At 38.6% G+C, this 18249-nt stretch overlaps 1 protein-coding gene across 2 annotated transcripts; it reads left to right on the forward strand.

The window, feature by feature from the left end:
- Window positions 1-335: 335 nt before the first annotated feature.
- Window positions 336-16331, forward strand: ZNF184 (zinc finger protein 184). Of its 2 annotated transcripts, none has more exons than XM_065911995.1 (6): window positions 336-469; window positions 1027-1164; window positions 5796-5863; window positions 9208-9334; window positions 9868-9963; window positions 13374-16331. In XM_065911995.1, the coding sequence occupies exons 2-6, from the start codon at window positions 1158-1160 to the stop codon at window positions 15329-15331; spliced, it is 2256 nt and encodes a 751-aa protein (XP_065768067.1). In that variant the 5' UTR covers window positions 336-469; window positions 1027-1157; the 3' UTR covers window positions 15332-16331. The 2 variants fall into 2 exon arrangements, with proteins under 2 accessions (XP_065768067.1, XP_065768068.1); XM_065911996.1 differs by lacking the exon at window positions 336-469 and adding an exon at window positions 529-717.
- Window positions 16332-18249: the final 1918 nt, after the last annotated feature.

Here is an 18249-nt window from a genome sequence, read left to right on the forward strand (position 1 = left end):
AGGGCAAGTAATGCATTATGAAATGCTTATTTACGTTTCTGAGTTATATTTGTATATAAAAGTGTATTCTTACAATCAGTCCGGTCACAAAACCTTGAGAGCCACAGCTCTCGCGAAGACTTTTACCTGAGACATTTAGGAACAAACATTCGCGGGTAGAATTGCTAGATCCCGCTCAACGAGATCTCACACGTTGGCTGAGGCCTCTGGGAAATGGAGTTTAGCGTCGTGGAGCATTCTGGGAATCGTAGTCCTGCATGCCCTCGGAGCGCCGTTTACCGCTAGTAAGTGGGGGTGGGGTTCTCTCCGCTCGACCGGAAGTGGCCGTTGAAGCCGGCTGTAGGCATGAAAAGAGGTTGGCCGAAGGAAAAGTCCAGCTGCTTTGGCTCTCTTCACTAGCTCTGGTGATTGTCCCAGAGCTTCCGGACCCGGGATCGGAGTGAGGGAATCGGTCTAGAGGGAAGCCCAGGTATCACTATGGCAACCGGCAGCCCTCCGGCCGCGTGACGTCACCTCTCTCACTCTAGGCTAGGAGCGGCCTCTGCGGGAGGGTGCTGGGGAGTCCTCGAAGAGGGCGCCCCTCGCCTTCTTCAGTGTGGGGGCTGTTCCGCCCCGATCTCTGGGAGGGCTTTGTTCTTTTGTTCAGGCCTAGGAGGAAGGCCTAGAGCCGGGCCCCGCCCTGTTTGTCCACCTTTCAGCTTTTCTGCTCCGCAACAGGTGTGTCTTCTTGAGCCCGCGGGGGTTGTGAGCCCGCAAGTGTGCACTGAGGTAACCGCTCGAGTAAATGGGCGCCTCTAGCCGGATTCTAGCGTAGGCGGCAGGGTATTTATTTATTTTTTTTTAATCTGTGGCCAAACCTGCGTACTCGATCTCCATTCTGTTTTTGTTCGGTGGCGGGAGTGCCACTTGCCTCTTTAATGCTCTCTGTGGGCATTTCTCTTTTCCAAGGATCTCTTGACCACTGTGCAAAACTCTTTTAAGGTGTGATTGTGTAACGGTTGCCGCTGACCCCATCTTGTCTTTTAGGGCAACCAACTTCAGCGTGTATAAGGGCTCAGACTTCTGCTGGACATCTGGGCTCCAGAAAGAGGACCCAGATACGCTGCTTGGGAAACCCTGGTGTCCAGATTCCAAGAGGAACGGGATGAGCGCCTGAGATGGAAGGTAGTAGGGATGATTGGCGGGGGGGAGAGTGGGATAATGATGGCAAAAGAAACGTCCTGACCTGAGGATTAAATACTTGACAGAGCTGGAAGAGGTGAAAGAAGCCTTATATATATGAGGATCGAGAAAAGAAACAATTACATCATGGGGAGAGACTTGGAGGAAGAGTTAATTCTGCCTGGCTTTGGGATTGGGGAATGAAAAGGAGTAATGATTCAGAATGTCTGTGATCTTCACATGACTTGTATTTATTAAAAATTAGAATGATAAGCTTACAGTGAGAAAAAATCTTGGTAGTCATCTCATCAAGTGCAAGAATCAGTTCTGAAATACCCCTGGGTGTTGGCCATCTGTTAAGTCTATGCCTTAACATCTGTTAAGTCTTTGGAGGTATTAAACTCCATTTTGAGTGCAGACTATTCTCTTGTTGGCTTTTTCTTTTTTTAGTTCCTTATATTAGGCAGAAGTGTCTTTCCTTGTAACTTCTGTGTTGATCTTAGTTCTTAGTCTTCCAAAGCAAGAGACTGCTCTCTAACACTGCTGCCCTTCAGATATGTGAATTCAGCTGTTTCCAACTCCTACTCACAAATTCTCTCTCTTTTCTAAGTAAAACAGCCTCAGTTCCTTTGATGGGTCTCCATGTGATATATCTAGTGTGCGTGCTAAGTTGCTTCAGTTCTGTCTAGACCTCTTCTCTAAAAACTCTACGACATGACAGCATGCTTCTTAAAATGCATTGCCTAAGACTACACATAGTCATTTAGATGTACTTTGAAAAACATCTTAAAGTATCATGCACTATTTCTTTTGATTTGGCAATTTCTGCTGTTCAGTATCATTGTATTTGCTTTTTAAAAATCAGTGATATTTTGCTGTTAGTCCTAGATCTTTTTTTTACATAAACTGCTGTTAACTAGATTTACATCATCCTTGTATAATAGAATTGCTTTTTATTCTTAATGTCAGGACTTCATATTTATTTATTATGATTGTTCAATTTTTTTTGCCAAGTATTTTAGCTTGTCAGAGTAATCAGTAATTAATATTAACTTGGTTTTTCAGTATTTTAACTGTTTTTTCCAACTTTATGGGTAAGGACAGAGCCCTGTGATACATCCCTCTAGACTTTTTTCTATATTGTCATTGCCTTTACATTCTTTAGGTTTGGCTGTGCAGTCATTTGGTTTAACCTAACTGCTATCATACAGCCCTTTTTCTTGGATCTGTTTAATATCACTAAAAATCTTAACATTATTTTATATTATTTACTTAGGTTTGAGCTATACCTTACATTCGTCCTCAGTTCTTTTTTTCTAAAGGTACAAAGAATCTCTGTTTTATTTCTTACAACTGTGGTGTATCTACAGTTATCTCAAAACAAAAAGTTTAATGAAAAAATCAATTGTCCTTCATTCTATTGCCAATGAACAATTGGAAATTGTAATAAAAATAATTCCATAGCCTCCAAAATATGAAACAAGAATAGAAACCAACAAAAACATGCAAGATCTGTACATTGAAAGCTGCAAAGCATTGCTGAGAAAATTTTTTTTCCAACTTTATTGAGATATAATTGATCCTGACATTGTGTAAGTTTAAGTTATCCAATGGGATGACTTGATCCACCTATGTATTGCAAAATGATTTCCACAATAAGGTTAGTTAACCACATCTGTCACCACATATATTTGCCTTTCTCTGTATGTGTGTGTGATGAGAATATTTAAGATTTATTCAGTTAGCAACTTGTGTATAAATTGTTAACTATAATTACCATGCTGTACATTAGATCATCAGAGCTTATTTATAGCTGAACATTTATACCCTTTATTCAAAATCTTCCTATATGCCCCACCCTCCAGCCCCTGGAAACCATCATTCTATTTCTTTCTGTGTTTTGCCTTTTTAGATTCCACTGATACAATCATGCAATATTTGTCTTCCTCTTTCTTATTTCACTTAGCATAGTGCCTTCCATCCATGTTGTCCCAAATGACAGAATTTCCTTCCATTTTATGGCTGAATAGTATTGCATTATATATGTGTATATTCCCACTATAAATTGGTGTACCCACTGTAAAAAACCATACAGAGATTCCTTAAGAAATTAAAAATAGAACTGCCATATAACCCAGCAATCCCATTTCTAGCTATGTATCTGAAGGAAATGAAATCACTATCTCAAAGAGATATCTGCAACCCCATATTCATTGCAGCATTATTTATAATAGTCAAGACATGAAAGCAACCTTAGTGCCCATCAGTGGATAAATGGATAAAGAAAATATGGTATATATTTATATTTCCATAGCAGCCATGCCAGTTACATTCCCACCAACAGTGGACAAAGGTTCCCTTTTCTCCACATGCTCACCAACATTTATCTCTTGTCTTTGTAATAATATTCATTCTAACATCTCTGAGGTGATATCTCATTGTGGTTTTGATTTGCATTTCCCTGATGACTAGTGATATCAAGGACCTTTTCATATACATCGGCCATTTGTATGTCTTCTTTGGAAAAATAGCTATTAAGGTTCTCTGCCCATTTTTAAATTGGATCATTTGGTTTTTTTAGCTATTGATTTGTATGAGTTCCTTATATATTCTGGATACTGGCCACTTATTAGATACATGATTTGCAAGTTTTCTACCATTCCATAGGTTGTCCTTTTATTTTACAAATTGTCTCTTTTGCTTTTTAGTTTGATGTTGTCTCACTTGTTTTTTGGGGGGTTACATATCTGTCTGTGTACATTTCCTCTTAATGTTAAAATCTTCAATGAAAAAATCTTCATTTTTTTTTTTCTCAAGATTTCTTTTACAAAATTTCTTTTCCATTACTGGTCAAAATGAAGCCTGGAATAACTGTTACTTTTATTGTTTCCTCTCCTTTTTGAGAATTGGACTTTCATGTCAACCATTACTCTGAATAGACCTCCCAAGAGCAAAGTTTGTTTTCATTTTGTTTATTGATGTTTAAGTTACTACATTAAGTGCATGAACTTAAGCATACCACGTGATTAATTTTTATATATTATATACAGTGTAACTACCTTCCACACTAAGATACCGAATATTTCTATTGCCCCAGCAGTCTCTCTTGTGTGCCTGTCAGTCAGTAGCCCTCCAGAGGTAGCCACTCTTCTAAGTTTTTGAATTTAATATACAGGCACACCTCAGAGATATTATGGGTTTAGTTCCAGCCACTGTAATAAATCATATATCAAAACAAACTGAATCCCATGAATTTCTTGGTTTCCTAGAGCATATAAAAAAGTTATGTTTATACTATATTGTTGTCTAAATGTAAGAAGTGTAAAAAGCGCTATGTGTAAAAAAATGTATATACCTAATCTAAAAAAAATAGGTAATTGATAAAAAATGCTAAACATCATCTGAGCCTTTAGGAAGTTATAGTAGTAGCATGAAAAATTACTGGTCACAGATCACCATAAAAAATACAGTAATAACAAAAAGTTTGAAATATTGTTGAAAATTACCAAAATGTGACACACAGACATGAAGTGAGCAAATGTGTTGGAAAAAAAAATGATGCTGATAGACTAGCTCAATATGGGATTGCCACAGGCCTTCAATTTGTAAAAAGAAAAAAAAAAAAAAAAAAACCCAGTGTCTAAGAAGTGCAAATAAAGTAAAGCACAACAAAATGAGGTATGCCTGCAAATGTACTCATATAGTATGTATTCTTTTGTGTTTGCCTTATTTTGCTCAATATTGTTTATGAAATATACCCATGTTGTTAGGTAAAGCATCCTTTTATATTTTGGAATACTATTCTATTGTATACCACAGTTTATCCATTTTGCTGAAAGCCATTTGGATTCTTTCTGATTTGGGCATATTATAAATAAACCTTCTACGAACAATCTTGTACAAGTCTTTTGGTGAACATAACTCCTCATTTCTCTGGGTATATGCATAGGAGTGTAATTGTGGAGTCATGGAGCAGGTATATGTATATCTTTCATATATACTCCCAGTTTTTCTAATGATTGGCCCCACAGCAATGTACAGAAGTTCTAATCTCTGTATTCTTGCCAGTATAGTACTGACCATGTCTATTTTAGACACTCTGGTGGGTAGGTAGTGTAACTAAGTATATGTCATTGTGATATCTAATTTGTATTAATAGCAAAGTTTCAAAGAGTGAGGGGGAGACTTTTGGAAAGTAATCTGATTGTTAATTTATATTTTATATGTAGCAGAGAATATGTACATGTATAAAGGGAATGTATCCATTCTTCACCAAACTCCCATCCAGACAGCCACAGTGGATTCATGTTAAAGGGATGTAAAGGGAAATTCCCTTTATACATGTACATTGTCAGAAGGCAGCAGAAATATTTTGCATCACTTAATGAAGAATATGGATTAAGTTGTATGATGAAAGTGACTATAAGTATGTAGGGGCAAAATTGAAGCTTAAAGTAATTCTTTACTTCCTAAGTCTGCTGATGAAAGTACCAGGGTCCTAGTCAGCAGTTACCTTGTGTTTTTTGTGTTTAGAAGGAAATGGTATAGTTCCTGCTGTTTTCATGTAGAAAAAATAAGTGGATTTTATAGCTAACTTGGACAGGATTCATTGTAGTTTCTTTTCCTTCTGCTAGATCTGTCTGCTCCAGAGTCTGCCCTTTTCCAGGGGGGACATACTTTACTCCCATCAGCTAGTTTTCAGGTAAGTTGAGATTTCCTTTACATTTCAGTCCTTAGAGAGGAATTGTGTATTCTTTTGATGTGACATGTGTTTATCTAAGAACCAATATTGGCAATTCATTCTGGGCTCCCATTTGCCAACCACTTTCTTCCTAACTCTGCCTCTCCGGCTTGACTAATATATTCATCACTTAACTTCTTGCTTACATCTTGCCATATGCCAGCGATGAGAGAGCAAAACTTGGTATTTTACCTGAATTGACCAAATGACTGCTACAAAAATATAAATATTAAAAAGGTGAAATGAGTACCATGGAAAATGGAGAATCAACAAAAATATGTGTAGTCCAGAGGGTTTAGGAGAGTTTCTGCAGTTCTCATTGCTTCTTTCTTGTGTAACTCCCTTCCATATAGTACTCTGTCCTGTGAACTCTAGTCACCTTGACTTCCTCAAACTCAGCATTATCTTTTCAGTTCAGAGAATCTGCAGGGTGGCTCTTGAATTCCCCTTCCCTGCACCCCTGCCTGGAAACTCTCAAAGCAGTAAGCTGGAGCAGTTGTAGGGCTCACTTCATTTGTTTCCTGATTCATGGAGATCACTGTTCTTTGTTATCTGAGATTCAGTGCCTTGGAAACTTGTTTCATACATTTTGTCTGGAATTTTTTGGTTATTTAATGCAGGAGGGTAAATCCAATCCTGTTAATCCCATCAGAGCCACAGCTTGATCTTTTTGAGTTTTGGTTTCGCACTGTAAGCTTTGCTAGGGCTGATCTAGTCTAGTCTTACTATTGGGCTGTGTTTTCAGGGTCCCTGTGACCACCATTTACCTCAGTGATTTGCTAGGATCATTCATCCACCCCAGCAGCGTAACTCAGGAATAGAGATCATGGCCACAAAGGATACACAGTAGGATCAGAAGGAAACACATACTTATAAGGCTCCAAAGAAATCAGGCTGTACTTTCTCTCTTGCTGTTGTCCACAGAGACATGAGAAATGTCTCTCATTGAGGAAGTCTGCTTGAGTCTCTCAGTCCAGAGTTCTTAAAAGGGAGCTGATCACATCGGTGTGTGCTCCCGTGTGGCTGTTAACTAGTCCTGGTGCAGGCCTCAAACTGGGCACCAGATGTGCATCATAAATCTTAGTGTATACTTTAAACAATGCTGACAGTCTGGTACATCCTGCCCCAGTATTCCAGACACACAATAACTTCGTCAGTCGTTAACTATATAAACATTCATTTTCAGAGCTTGTTTAAGGTTCAGAAACATGGATCCAAGTGTCCCTGGAAATGAGCAAAGATGGAGCAAACAGGACTTGCTGCTTTAATTCTTTCCTCACAGGCTAAACTTTCCTGCTCCTAAGGTGCATTGGAACTGTTGGTGGGAGCTGATTGCTCACATCATCTTAACTCTGGGTTCTGTTGTGTCATGTTGGTAACTTGTTATTGCCTGTGAAGATTGTATTTACACCAGATTTTTGGAGCTGCTCCTCTGTGCATCTCCCTTGTCTCTAGTATCTATCCTGCAAATCCCCTGCGTTTGTAATCCTGAGCTGCCACCTGTGTCTCTTTAGTTCGGGAAGACCACTGTGCCTTGCTCAGGTTCTGCTCCCTGCTCTGCAGTCTGAAGATGCCTCCAGGCAGGACACTGAAGGATCTGAGGAGCTCATGTGATTTTTCTCTCTTAGGGATCACAGTTCTGTTCTGTCTGCTGTTCAAAGTACTAAAACCCTTGTTTCAATTATATTGTGGAGTTTTATAGTTGTTTACACTGGGAAAGCTAGTCCAGTTGCTCTGTCATGGTTGTAAGTCCCAATAATTTATCTGTTTTAAAACAAAATGAACTCATTTGCTCAGAAAGTTCCCCTGCATTGCCTCTGAGTCCCACTAGAGTTGCACTGATAATATTTGGTAGTGTATTCTTTTAGCTTTTTCTCTGTGCATTAACATACAAACTTTCCTATTCATAAAAATAAAAATGGTGTAATACCATGTATGCCATTTTTAGTATGACATACATTTCCTAATCTGTGCATATTTATTTTTTGATACACTTTATTTTTAAAATGTCTGCATGAACTGCTTTGGTATGTATGTACCATGAATTCTTTAACCACTGTTCTATTAATGGACATTTAAGTTTACTTTTTTTCCTCACAAACAATGTTGCAAGGATATTTTTACGTATGTTTTTGCATCCCAGGGTGTTTCTAGAGAATAAATTCCTACAAGCTACAAACTTGGCTTGAATGATATATGCATTTAAAGTTTTGATAGATCCTGGCAGACTGCCCCTGGATAGATTGCATTAGGGTTCTGTTCCCACCGTAATACACATGAGCACTTTCAGCCATGTTCCCTAATCTGATATCTCATTGTTTTATTATGTTTTTCTTGGAATGGAGCATATTTTCATGGTTTTAATGCCTTAGATGAATTTCCTGTGTGGGTTGTTGGCCTTTTTTTGTTATTGTTGTAGGTTGTTCATCTTTAATCCATTTTGCCATTTGCAGGAGCTCAGAATGTTGCATTTTGCTTATGGTTTTTTACAGAAGCTTTACATTTTATATAGTTTTATCTGTCAATGTCTCATAATTTTTGCCTTCCATATATCAAGCTTATGAAAGTATTTTTATGTCTTTTATTCTATTATCTTATTTTTGCTTTTTCTTTAAAATTTAATGCCTAATCCAGCAGATATTTTTGTGATGCCATGAAGTAGGGAACTCACTTTATTTTTTTCTCAAATAGACAGTTATTTGTTATGACACCATTTAGTGACTAATCCACCTTCTCAAAGCTACTTTGAAAGTTGCTTAATCCCATTTAGTTCTTATAAACAAAGATGTATTTTAGGGTTGTCTGTTTTTCATTGAGTTTTATTCCATACTAGACCAATCTGTTTTATCTTTCAGTATACTTTACTATGTTATTTAGTATATTTTGAAATGTGGTAGGGTAAGTCCCCTCCCCAGATTCTTTAAAACACATTTTTGGCTGTTCTTGCACTTATAGTAGTAAAACGTATTATTGATGTTAGTAGGTTTACTCTTTATACTTGAGATATCTTGGAACACAGAGATGATGATGATGATAATTATGAAGATCAATTCAACAGCAGTCAACATTGACTGAGCACTTGCTGGACCCTAAATTAAGCATTTGATAGCAAACATTTCTTACTTAATTCTTACAGTAATCCTATGAGTCAGGTTCTGTTTTTATATTCATTTTACAAAGGAGGAATTATCAAAATCATTTCTCAGATAGCCCAGAACTTCCATTACTTCTATTAGTATAGCTAAATTTGCCCCTTTCCTAGGTAAATGCTTTATGGCTAAGCAGAGATATGTCTGGTCTTCCAGGAATCAGTGACCTTCAAGGATGTGATAGTGGACTTTACCCAGGAAGAATGGAAACAGCTGGATTCCGTACAGAGAGGTTTATTCAGGGATGTGACATTGGAGAATTATACACATCTGGTCTCTATAGGTAAGGATGATTTTTCTGAGTTAATATCTGGAGGTGTGGAGGAGGAGGGAACTCATGTACTTAGGTGAGTTTTTCCTTTCAGTTAAGGAACCAAAGACTTCTAAAGTTTGAAAGGTTTTGAAAAGGTTTCTATTCTCTAGTAGGCTTCCTTCATAGCTCAGTTGGTAAAGAATCTGCCTACAGTGTGGGAGACCTGGGTCTGATCCCTGGGTTGGGAAGATCCCATGGAGAAGGGAAAGGCTACCCACTCCAGTATTCTGGCCTGGAGAATTAGAGTCGGACACGACTGAGTGACTTTCACTTTCACTCTCTAGTAAGTAGAAGGACAAAGTAATAATCTTTCTGAACCCAGATCAGTTCCCAAGTTATACCACATTTGGGAAATATGACATCGAAGCTTTGTATATATTTTACTTCCATCTGATTTGTCCACCTCTTCATTCCTCTAAAAACAAAGTGATGAGAATGAACTCTGAGAGGGCACTTTTCTCTCACTGCAGAAAGGTAACTTCTTTTTTTACTCCAATGAATAGGACTCCAAGTTTCCAAACCTGATGTGATTTCCCAGTTAGAGCAGGGGACAGAGCCGTGGATTGTGGAACCCAGCATCCCAGTAGGGACCCCTGGAGGTAAGTAGTGGATGCCCGGCAGATGAATATTGTTGACTCTGACCACCAGCCTGATGAGAGGATTTTACATCTGAAGTGTAGATGTACTTGCCTCTCCTTAAAGTGTCTGTTGTGGAGAATGAAGGCATCTGTACTCTCTTATGTGTTGTCAAAACACTAAATGTCTCAACATGTGAATACATATACATTTTTATACTCCTTTCAAAGGACGTGTCCTTCCTGCTTTTTTCTAAAAGCAACTTCTTGACATGGAATCTGGATTCTATCCTTTCTCAACCTCCTTTGGGACCCAAGTCTTATAATTATTAGTACTTTTCAGTCTTTACAGTTTTTTTTTTGGATCTCTAGGCTCCATCCCCAGTACCTTCAAACAGAAATAGGTACCTGAATTCCAGATACTTTTACTCAACACTGTTAATCTATCTGGCCACCATCCAGTCTGCCTTTTTGCTTTCCCAACCAAACTCTGCAAAAGTGAGTTTCATACCTGTAGACATCATTTTTTTTCATACCTATTCCTGCCTTAATCTCCTTATGTGACTTCTTATCCTACACAGTATTGTCCTGTCCTTGACATTATGAATAACTTTCTTCTAAACCTTGATTCTTAAACTGCACAGAGAGACCTCCTCAAAGATCTGACTCTGAAAAAATATAGAAACTAAAACACTTTAGGTAAGGAATATATCTTCAGAAGTAATGAGGTAGGCATAGGGGGTCCTTTTTTATGCGGAGGAAAAAAGCATGCAGTGTTCAAATTTGGGAAGTGCTGAATTAGCTAAATTTTAGCAGGTTTCATTCTCTTTTTTTTTTTTTTTTTTTGGCTGTGCAGGGTCTTTGTTGCAGACCACAGGCTTCCCATTGTGGTGTTGGCTTGTGGACTCCGGAGCACGGGCTCAGTAGTTGTGTCACATGGGCTTACTTGCTTCATGGCATGTGGCGTCTTCCCAGACCAGGGAGCCAACCCATGTCTCTTGTATTAGCAGGTGGATTCTCATCTATCGTGCCACCAGGGAAGTCCTTTAGCAGGTTTCTTATTAGAGAACCACTCAGAGATTTTTTTTTTTCTTTACATAGTCGGGAATTACGAATTTCCAAGAGTTGCATAGAATGTAACAATTCTCTCCCCCATCCTCCTAACCATGATTCTGGTTTGTTTGTTTTTTTATACTGCACCTTTAAATTCTTTCTTTTAAAAGATGGTTTCATGGAACACAATTTGAAAAACAAAATTTTAAAAAATAAGAGCTTTATTAACTTATGTTTACAGTTTGTTAACTTTTGGAAAGTTACAATGAGGTGGCCACTGGCCCAAACCCTTGTCTGCATCATTTTCCTGTCCTCTTAATTAGCATCTTCTCTAAGCTGTCTTGGTGACTTGGCCCCTGCAGGATTGTGAGATATATAGATATAGATATTTATTTATTTATCTAGCTATCTGTATATGCACACATATTCTGTCTTACTAGTCTACCTTGTTCTTTTGCAACCTGAATATCAGCACCCTCTCTTATCTCTCCACACACAGGGTGTTGGAATATACTGTGGTCATTGCCCATTGTCTTTGCATACTGTATAGTAAAGTGAAAATTGCTTCCTGCGGTAGGAGTGGTACTGTTCAGTCTGGACTTCTGGAATTTTCTCCAATCTTTCATTCATTACCCCACTCCTGATACTCTGGTTACTCTTGGTTAGTGCATTGTCACAGTATGACAATGTGGATAATATTGGTCAGTCTGTTGCATATATATTTATGTTGGAGTTCATCTGGAACTCCAACCTGGCTCAAGGTCAGTCACTTCTACACTCTTTTTGCCTTTAACAGCATATGACTCCATGGTCTCCATATCCTTCCCTGTGAAGCACTTCCAAGAGGTACTTTTTATGGTTTCTACTGTACAAGTAGTAGTTCCCTTGTGGCTCAACTCATAAAGAATCCGCCTGGAATGTGGGAGACCTCGGTTTGATCCCTGGGTTGGGAAGATCCCCTGGAGAAGGGAAAGGCTACCCACTCCAGTATTCTGGCCTGGAGAATTCCATGGACTGTTTAGTCCATGGGGTCGCAAAGAGTCAGACAGGACTGAGTGCTTTTCATTCACTATACAAGTATATCCTTCTTAGTGTCAGTTTTGTTGTGGAAAACATATCCATTTCTTATATTGATTGGTTGTTCCCCCCCCCATACTTGTTTTGCATTAATCTTCTTGTCCCTGCTAGAGAAATATTGCTGTTATGAGGCTGCCTGCCCTTCTTGCTGATAGGTGCTATGCCATTACCCATGGTTCCAGGTATGGAGAGCATGCTAGGCAGCTCTGGCTCCCTGCCCTGCTCTTCATGCTTGCAGTGATAATGGTGATGATCACAGCTGGGCTGGCAGGTGATTCAGGGTTTGCTGGGGGTCTGCTGTACCTTCCTGTTACTGGTGGAACCAAAGAAATGCTGTTTTAAATACAGCCTTTTTTTCTTTACTAAATCTGCCAACATTGACTAGCCTGTCATCTTTCTTGTCTTGGCACAAGACAAACTATCCCAGAGTATTCAGCAGAATAGTGTAACTTTACTTCCTGATTATATACTTTTCTGGTTTCTTATATTCTTTTGCTTGTTTGCTGAAAACTGCTTTCTTTCATTAGTATATATTATTCATCCATTACACGAAACACACTCAAGGATCTTTCCTTATCGCTGCTCTTTTTTCACATACATTCTTACATCTTTAGCTATTCTTTTCCTTTCTCTTTTGAGCTGTTAGTTTCTATCCTATATTTGAACATTTTAGTTAATCTGCTACTTTTGGCATCTTCCATCCCCTCAAACACCATTATAGTCTAGTCCTCCTTTTCTCTTCCTAATTCTCAAAATGCCTAGGATTGACCTTGTCATCTTCCTCCACCTAAATTATTTTCTTTACTATTTACAACTTTCTCATTTCTAGCAATGATACAGCTACTGCTTCAGTTTTCTAGGCTATAAACCATGGAGCCCAAGTCATATGTTCTGTTTGTCTTATCTTGAAATCATGGTTCTTAGATTTTTGTTTTGTTGTTCATTGGCAAGGAATCTATGTTCAGATTGCCCTTTTTAGATCCAGTCCATCTTGTCTCCTCTTAGCTATGTCTGTGTTCACTCTCTAAATTTACTGTCACCTTAAATGGAGTTGCCTTCCTGATAGAGATTATCTGTGAAATTAAATTAGGCAGTCTCTTGCTGCTCTCATATTTTATTTATCATTCTCCTTAGCTCTTTCCAAATTTCTCCCCAAATAATAGGGCTGTATTTGAAAGTTCTCAGAATTCCCTGAGGGCTTTGTTTTTAGTTTTGTTAGGTCATCCCCACAGTAACACTTTTGTTGTTGTTTTTTTTTTTCTCCTCTCAATTCAGAAAATGCTGACATTTTCTTTTTCTTTCAGACGGGGTGACAAGACCAGAAAATAGCATAACAGCCTCAGAGCTGGACATTTCTAGAGAAGAGCCATCTCTAGGGGCAGTAGCAGAAAAGCACAAAAGGGATGATCCTTGGAGCACCAACTTCTTAGGAACTTGTGAATCCAAAGGTCCAGAGAGGCAGCAGGCAAATGAACAGACACTGCCAAGGGAAATAAAAATAACTGAAAAGACCATACCAACTTTGGAGCGAGCACATGTAAATAATGACTTTGAAAAAAGGATCAATGTGAGTTTAGACCTTTTAACACACACAAAAAAATCTCCAAAACAGACCTCAACTAAACCAAGTGTCAAACAGAATTTAAACCCAGTTAAAAAAGAGAAGTCTTGTAAGTGCAATGAATGTGGGAAAGCTTTTACTTATTGTTCAGCTCTTATTCGCCATCAGAGAACGCATACTGGAGAAAAACCCTACAAATGTAATGAATGTGAAAAAGCCTTCAGCCGGAGCGAAAATCTTATAAACCATCAAAGAATTCACACTGGAGATAAACCATACAAATGTGATCAGTGTGGGAAAGGCTTCATTGAGGGTCCATCTCTTACTCAACATCAAAGAATTCACACTGGAGAAAAACCCTATAAGTGTGATGAATGTGGGAAAGCTTTTAGTCAGAGAACCCACCTTGTTCAGCATCAGAGAATACACACTGGTGAGAAACCATATACTTGTAATGAGTGTGGAAAAGCCTTTAGCCAGAGAGGCCACTTCATGGAACATCAGAAAATCCATACAGGAGAAAAACCTTTTAAATGCGACGAATGTGATAAAACGTTTACCAGGAGCACACACCTTACTCAACATCAAAAAATCCATACTGGAGAGAAAACCTATAAATGTAATGAATGTGGGAAGGCGTTCAATGGACCCTCAACATTTATTCGTCATCATATGATTCATACTGGGGAAAAACCATATGAGTGCAATGAATGTGGTAAAGCCTTCAGTCAGCACTCAAACCTCACTCAGCATCAGAAAACACATACTGGGGAGAAACCTTATGATTGTGCTGAATGTGGGAAATCCTTTAGTTACTGGTCATCTCTTGCTCAACATCTCAAAATTCATACTGGAGAAAAACCTTACAAATGCAATGAATGTGGAAAGGCCTTCAGTTACTGCTCATCCCTTACTCAACATCGGAGAATTCACACCAGAGAAAAGCCTTTTGAATGCGGTGAATGTGGAAAGGCTTTCAGTTATCTCTCAAACCTTAATCAACATCAGAAAACTCATACCCAAGAGAAAGCTTATGAATGTAAGGAATGTGGGAAGGCCTTTATTCGAAGTTCATCTCTTGCTAAACATGAAAGGATTCATACTGGTGAGAAACCCTATCAGTGTCATGAATGTGGGAAAACCTTCAGTTACGGCTCATCTCTTATTCAGCATAGGAAAATACATACTGGAGAAAGACCTTACAAGTGTAATGAATGTGGGCGAGCCTTCAACCAGAACATACACCTTACACAGCATAAGAGAATTCACACAGGAGCAAAGCCTTATGAGTGTGCTGAATGTGGCAAAGCCTTTCGACATTGTTCATCTCTTGCTCAACATCAAAAAACACACACAGAAGAAAAACCCTACCATTGTAATAAGTGTGAAAAGGCCTTTAGCCAGAGCTCCCATCTGGCTCAGCATCAGCGAATTCACACTGGAGAGAAGCCCTATAAGTGCAATGAATGTGACAAAACCTTTAGCCGGAGCACTCATCTGACTGAACATCAGAATACTCATACTGGAGAGAAACCTTACAATTGTAATGAATGCAGGAAGACTTTCAGCCAGAGCACTTACCTCATTCAGCATCAGAGGACTCATTCAGCAGAGAAGCCTTTTGGATGCAATGATTGTGGAAAAGCCTTCAGATACCGTTCTGCTCTCAACAAACATCAGAGACTGCACCCTGGCATATGACACTTCTAGGATCACCCTAAACATAGGGGATGCATTTATTTGGGGATGCATTTACTCTGGTTTGTCCTTTTGTTCAACACAGAAGAATCAGGGTGGATTGAGAAACTGCCGAAAATACTTTTACTTTTCGCTGTTGTGCTGTGGAATGGAAAGTGCATTGGGCTGAAATAATCCAATTATGTTGTTAAGCAATTTTGTGACATTGGCAAATTCAGCCATTTTAAACTTCAGTTTCCTCTGTGAACCGAGGGATTTGGAGTAGGTCATTTCGGAGGTCATTTGGAGTTTTATATTCAGTTTTGTATGTTCACAATATATTCTTGAATAGGATTATTACCCATCAGCATTTTGCTGTGTTGCATCTAGAGTATATGTATTTATGCATGTTTTGCTAATAGAAAGCATTTATGTTTCAGCAAGTAGACTGGAGGTCTGTTATGCTCCTGTTCTAACACATTCAAGTTCTTTAAGTACCTGGTTCCTAATAAAAAGAATTGTAAAATACCCTCAAATTAACAATTCAGGAGCATATAATGGCTCATTAAGTCAGTACAGGTATTAAATCTTCCTATTATTTTCTGTTCTGGTATGTTTTAACATTCTAGAAGTTTATCACAACTATGTAGACCCTCTACTACGGCTTACACCTGTGCTGTTTAACCCTATTTACGTAGTGAAATCACTTAAGTAACTTTATAAAATTCTGTTGCCAAGACTCCACCCCCAGTGACTGATTGGCCCAGGGAATAGGATCCAGGCTTCAGTATCTTTTTTAAACTCCGAATATGTACCCTGGAAAAAACAACTGGATTAAACTTCAGTACTCACTCCCTTAGTACCTCCTTGTAGCTACTCCTAGAAGCTCACAGGTAGCTATTGCATACACATAATGTAACTTTGACTATTAGTTTGTTTTGTAAATTGAATTCTCAAATTTGGAGAGGTAAGGTCAATTTGTTTCCTTACCAAAGTGCAGAAATTAAATGGCTGTATAAAATAATGGTCATTTTATTTGCTTTTCCTTGGCCACCTGATACCATAAGCAGATGACAGTGAGTGACACTCCTGAAGATGGGTGGCCCTTTGGTTGCATGGCCATTTGTGACAACCCTGGCCAAAATAACATTTGAGCCAGAAATAAATGTGAATCTAGCCATAAAGAGATTGGCCCTCATATTTTCTCCAGTTACAGTCTGATTACGTGGTCAGCTTTTTTAGGAGCAATTGACAATTTCCTAGCCTGGCCTTGAGAATGGAGAGCTCTGAGAACAAAAGGTAGCACTGAAATTGACCGTTATTTATATAAAGGGGTTCCAGACTCTTCCCACAAAGGGGGTTTGGGGGAGAGAGTGCTGGAGCTCACTTCAAGTGAAAAAAATTCAGTTATTTTTGCTTATATAATGCCAGTGAGCTGCATCAGATTTTTGTCACTTCCTTAAATGAAGATGCTAGGCAGTAAAGAACAGAATTCAGGAAATAAAGTAGCCATTTAAATCGCGGGACTTTTTTCTGTTGTTGTTTTGAAACATCCTTGAGGAAATGTCATCTTGGTATTTCTTAATTTCTCAAGGCTTCCCTTATGTAGGGATTTTATTTATTCCACAGCAGAGAGGTAGACACTGGCAGAGAGGAATGGATCTCAGGTTATAGGATACACTTTGGTTGGAATCTGAGCCACTCCCACAGCATGAGGAAATGAAGTTTCTATATCCAGGTGAAGGGTCCTCCTGTTTCAAAGGAGATCCCAAAATAGAAAATACCAGGGTTTGTCTGGAATGAACAAGAAGACTCTTGTTCTTTTACCACACTGATTCCCATGTGAGGGAACAGAATTTATTTGGGAATTTCTCACTAACCTTGGAAGATTTTACTTTGTTCCTTTAATTTGATCTATTCATAGATAAGGGTCAGATCAAACCCAGAACACTAGGAATGTGTGATCACTGCCTCACTTAATTCTTCTTTTATGAAAAACAAATCTGATCTTTCATGCCTTTATATTCTCAGACTGGATGTGTGCTAACCACTCCCAGATAATATAGGCCTGGAGAAGGGATAGGCAGTGTGGTTCCAGAACTTAACACGATCTCACAACTCTCTGCTAGCTATCCCAGTTTTCCCAAAGTGGGTGAATTTGCAATTGCTGCTGTTTCTCAGAGATACCAATCTGCTTATACACTGTGGTAAACTAAGGTTTGGTCCTTTATCACCTGATCTGTCCCTTAGCCATGTACTTAACCTTCCCTCCTTATTCCTATTTCAAGAGCAGAGTGAGTAATTTTAAGTTTCAAACTTTTTTCTTAATTTTGTCATTTATATGCCATAAACACCAACTATAACACTAACATTACTTCCTTAACATCATACTCAAGAGAGTAGAGCCAAATTAAAATCTAAAGGGGAGATTTTGAAGTTAGAAGTCATAACTTCTTCCTTGAAGTTATAATTAGTCCAGAAAAGGAGCAGAGGGATTCAGTTTATCTTAGAGGCTTCATAGCCACTGAAGCTGTTCAAAAAATAAAAGGATCTCAGAAATAACTAAGAAAGCCAGATAGTTCTTTATGAAGCAAAGAATTCCCTATTATTTACCAAAAAAATCTAATACTAATTTTCATATGTATCTTTGGGTGTCTCAGTGTCCTAGGTTGAGCCTTTAGTGACTAGATGCTGTGAGCTTCAGTATACAAGTGGAGAGGTTGACCTTGAAACAGTATAAATGGTATGACTGTTAAAACAGGAGAGAACATAGCCAAATGTTCTAGTGGATTTGATAATTTGGGAACATTTTGAATCAAGAATAAACAGTAACCACAGAACCTGGACCTCCTAATTTTACAGTAAAGAGGAAGAAGAAAGACAGTGGAAGGAGACATGACCTTCTAGGCTTACCACCTCAAATGCTGGGCACTAAGTATTTA

Source organism: Muntiacus reevesi, chromosome 20, assembly GCF_963930625.1.
Source record: "Muntiacus reevesi chromosome 20, mMunRee1.1, whole genome shotgun sequence".
NCBI classification, from domain to species: domain Eukaryota; kingdom Metazoa; phylum Chordata; class Mammalia; order Artiodactyla; family Cervidae; genus Muntiacus; species Muntiacus reevesi.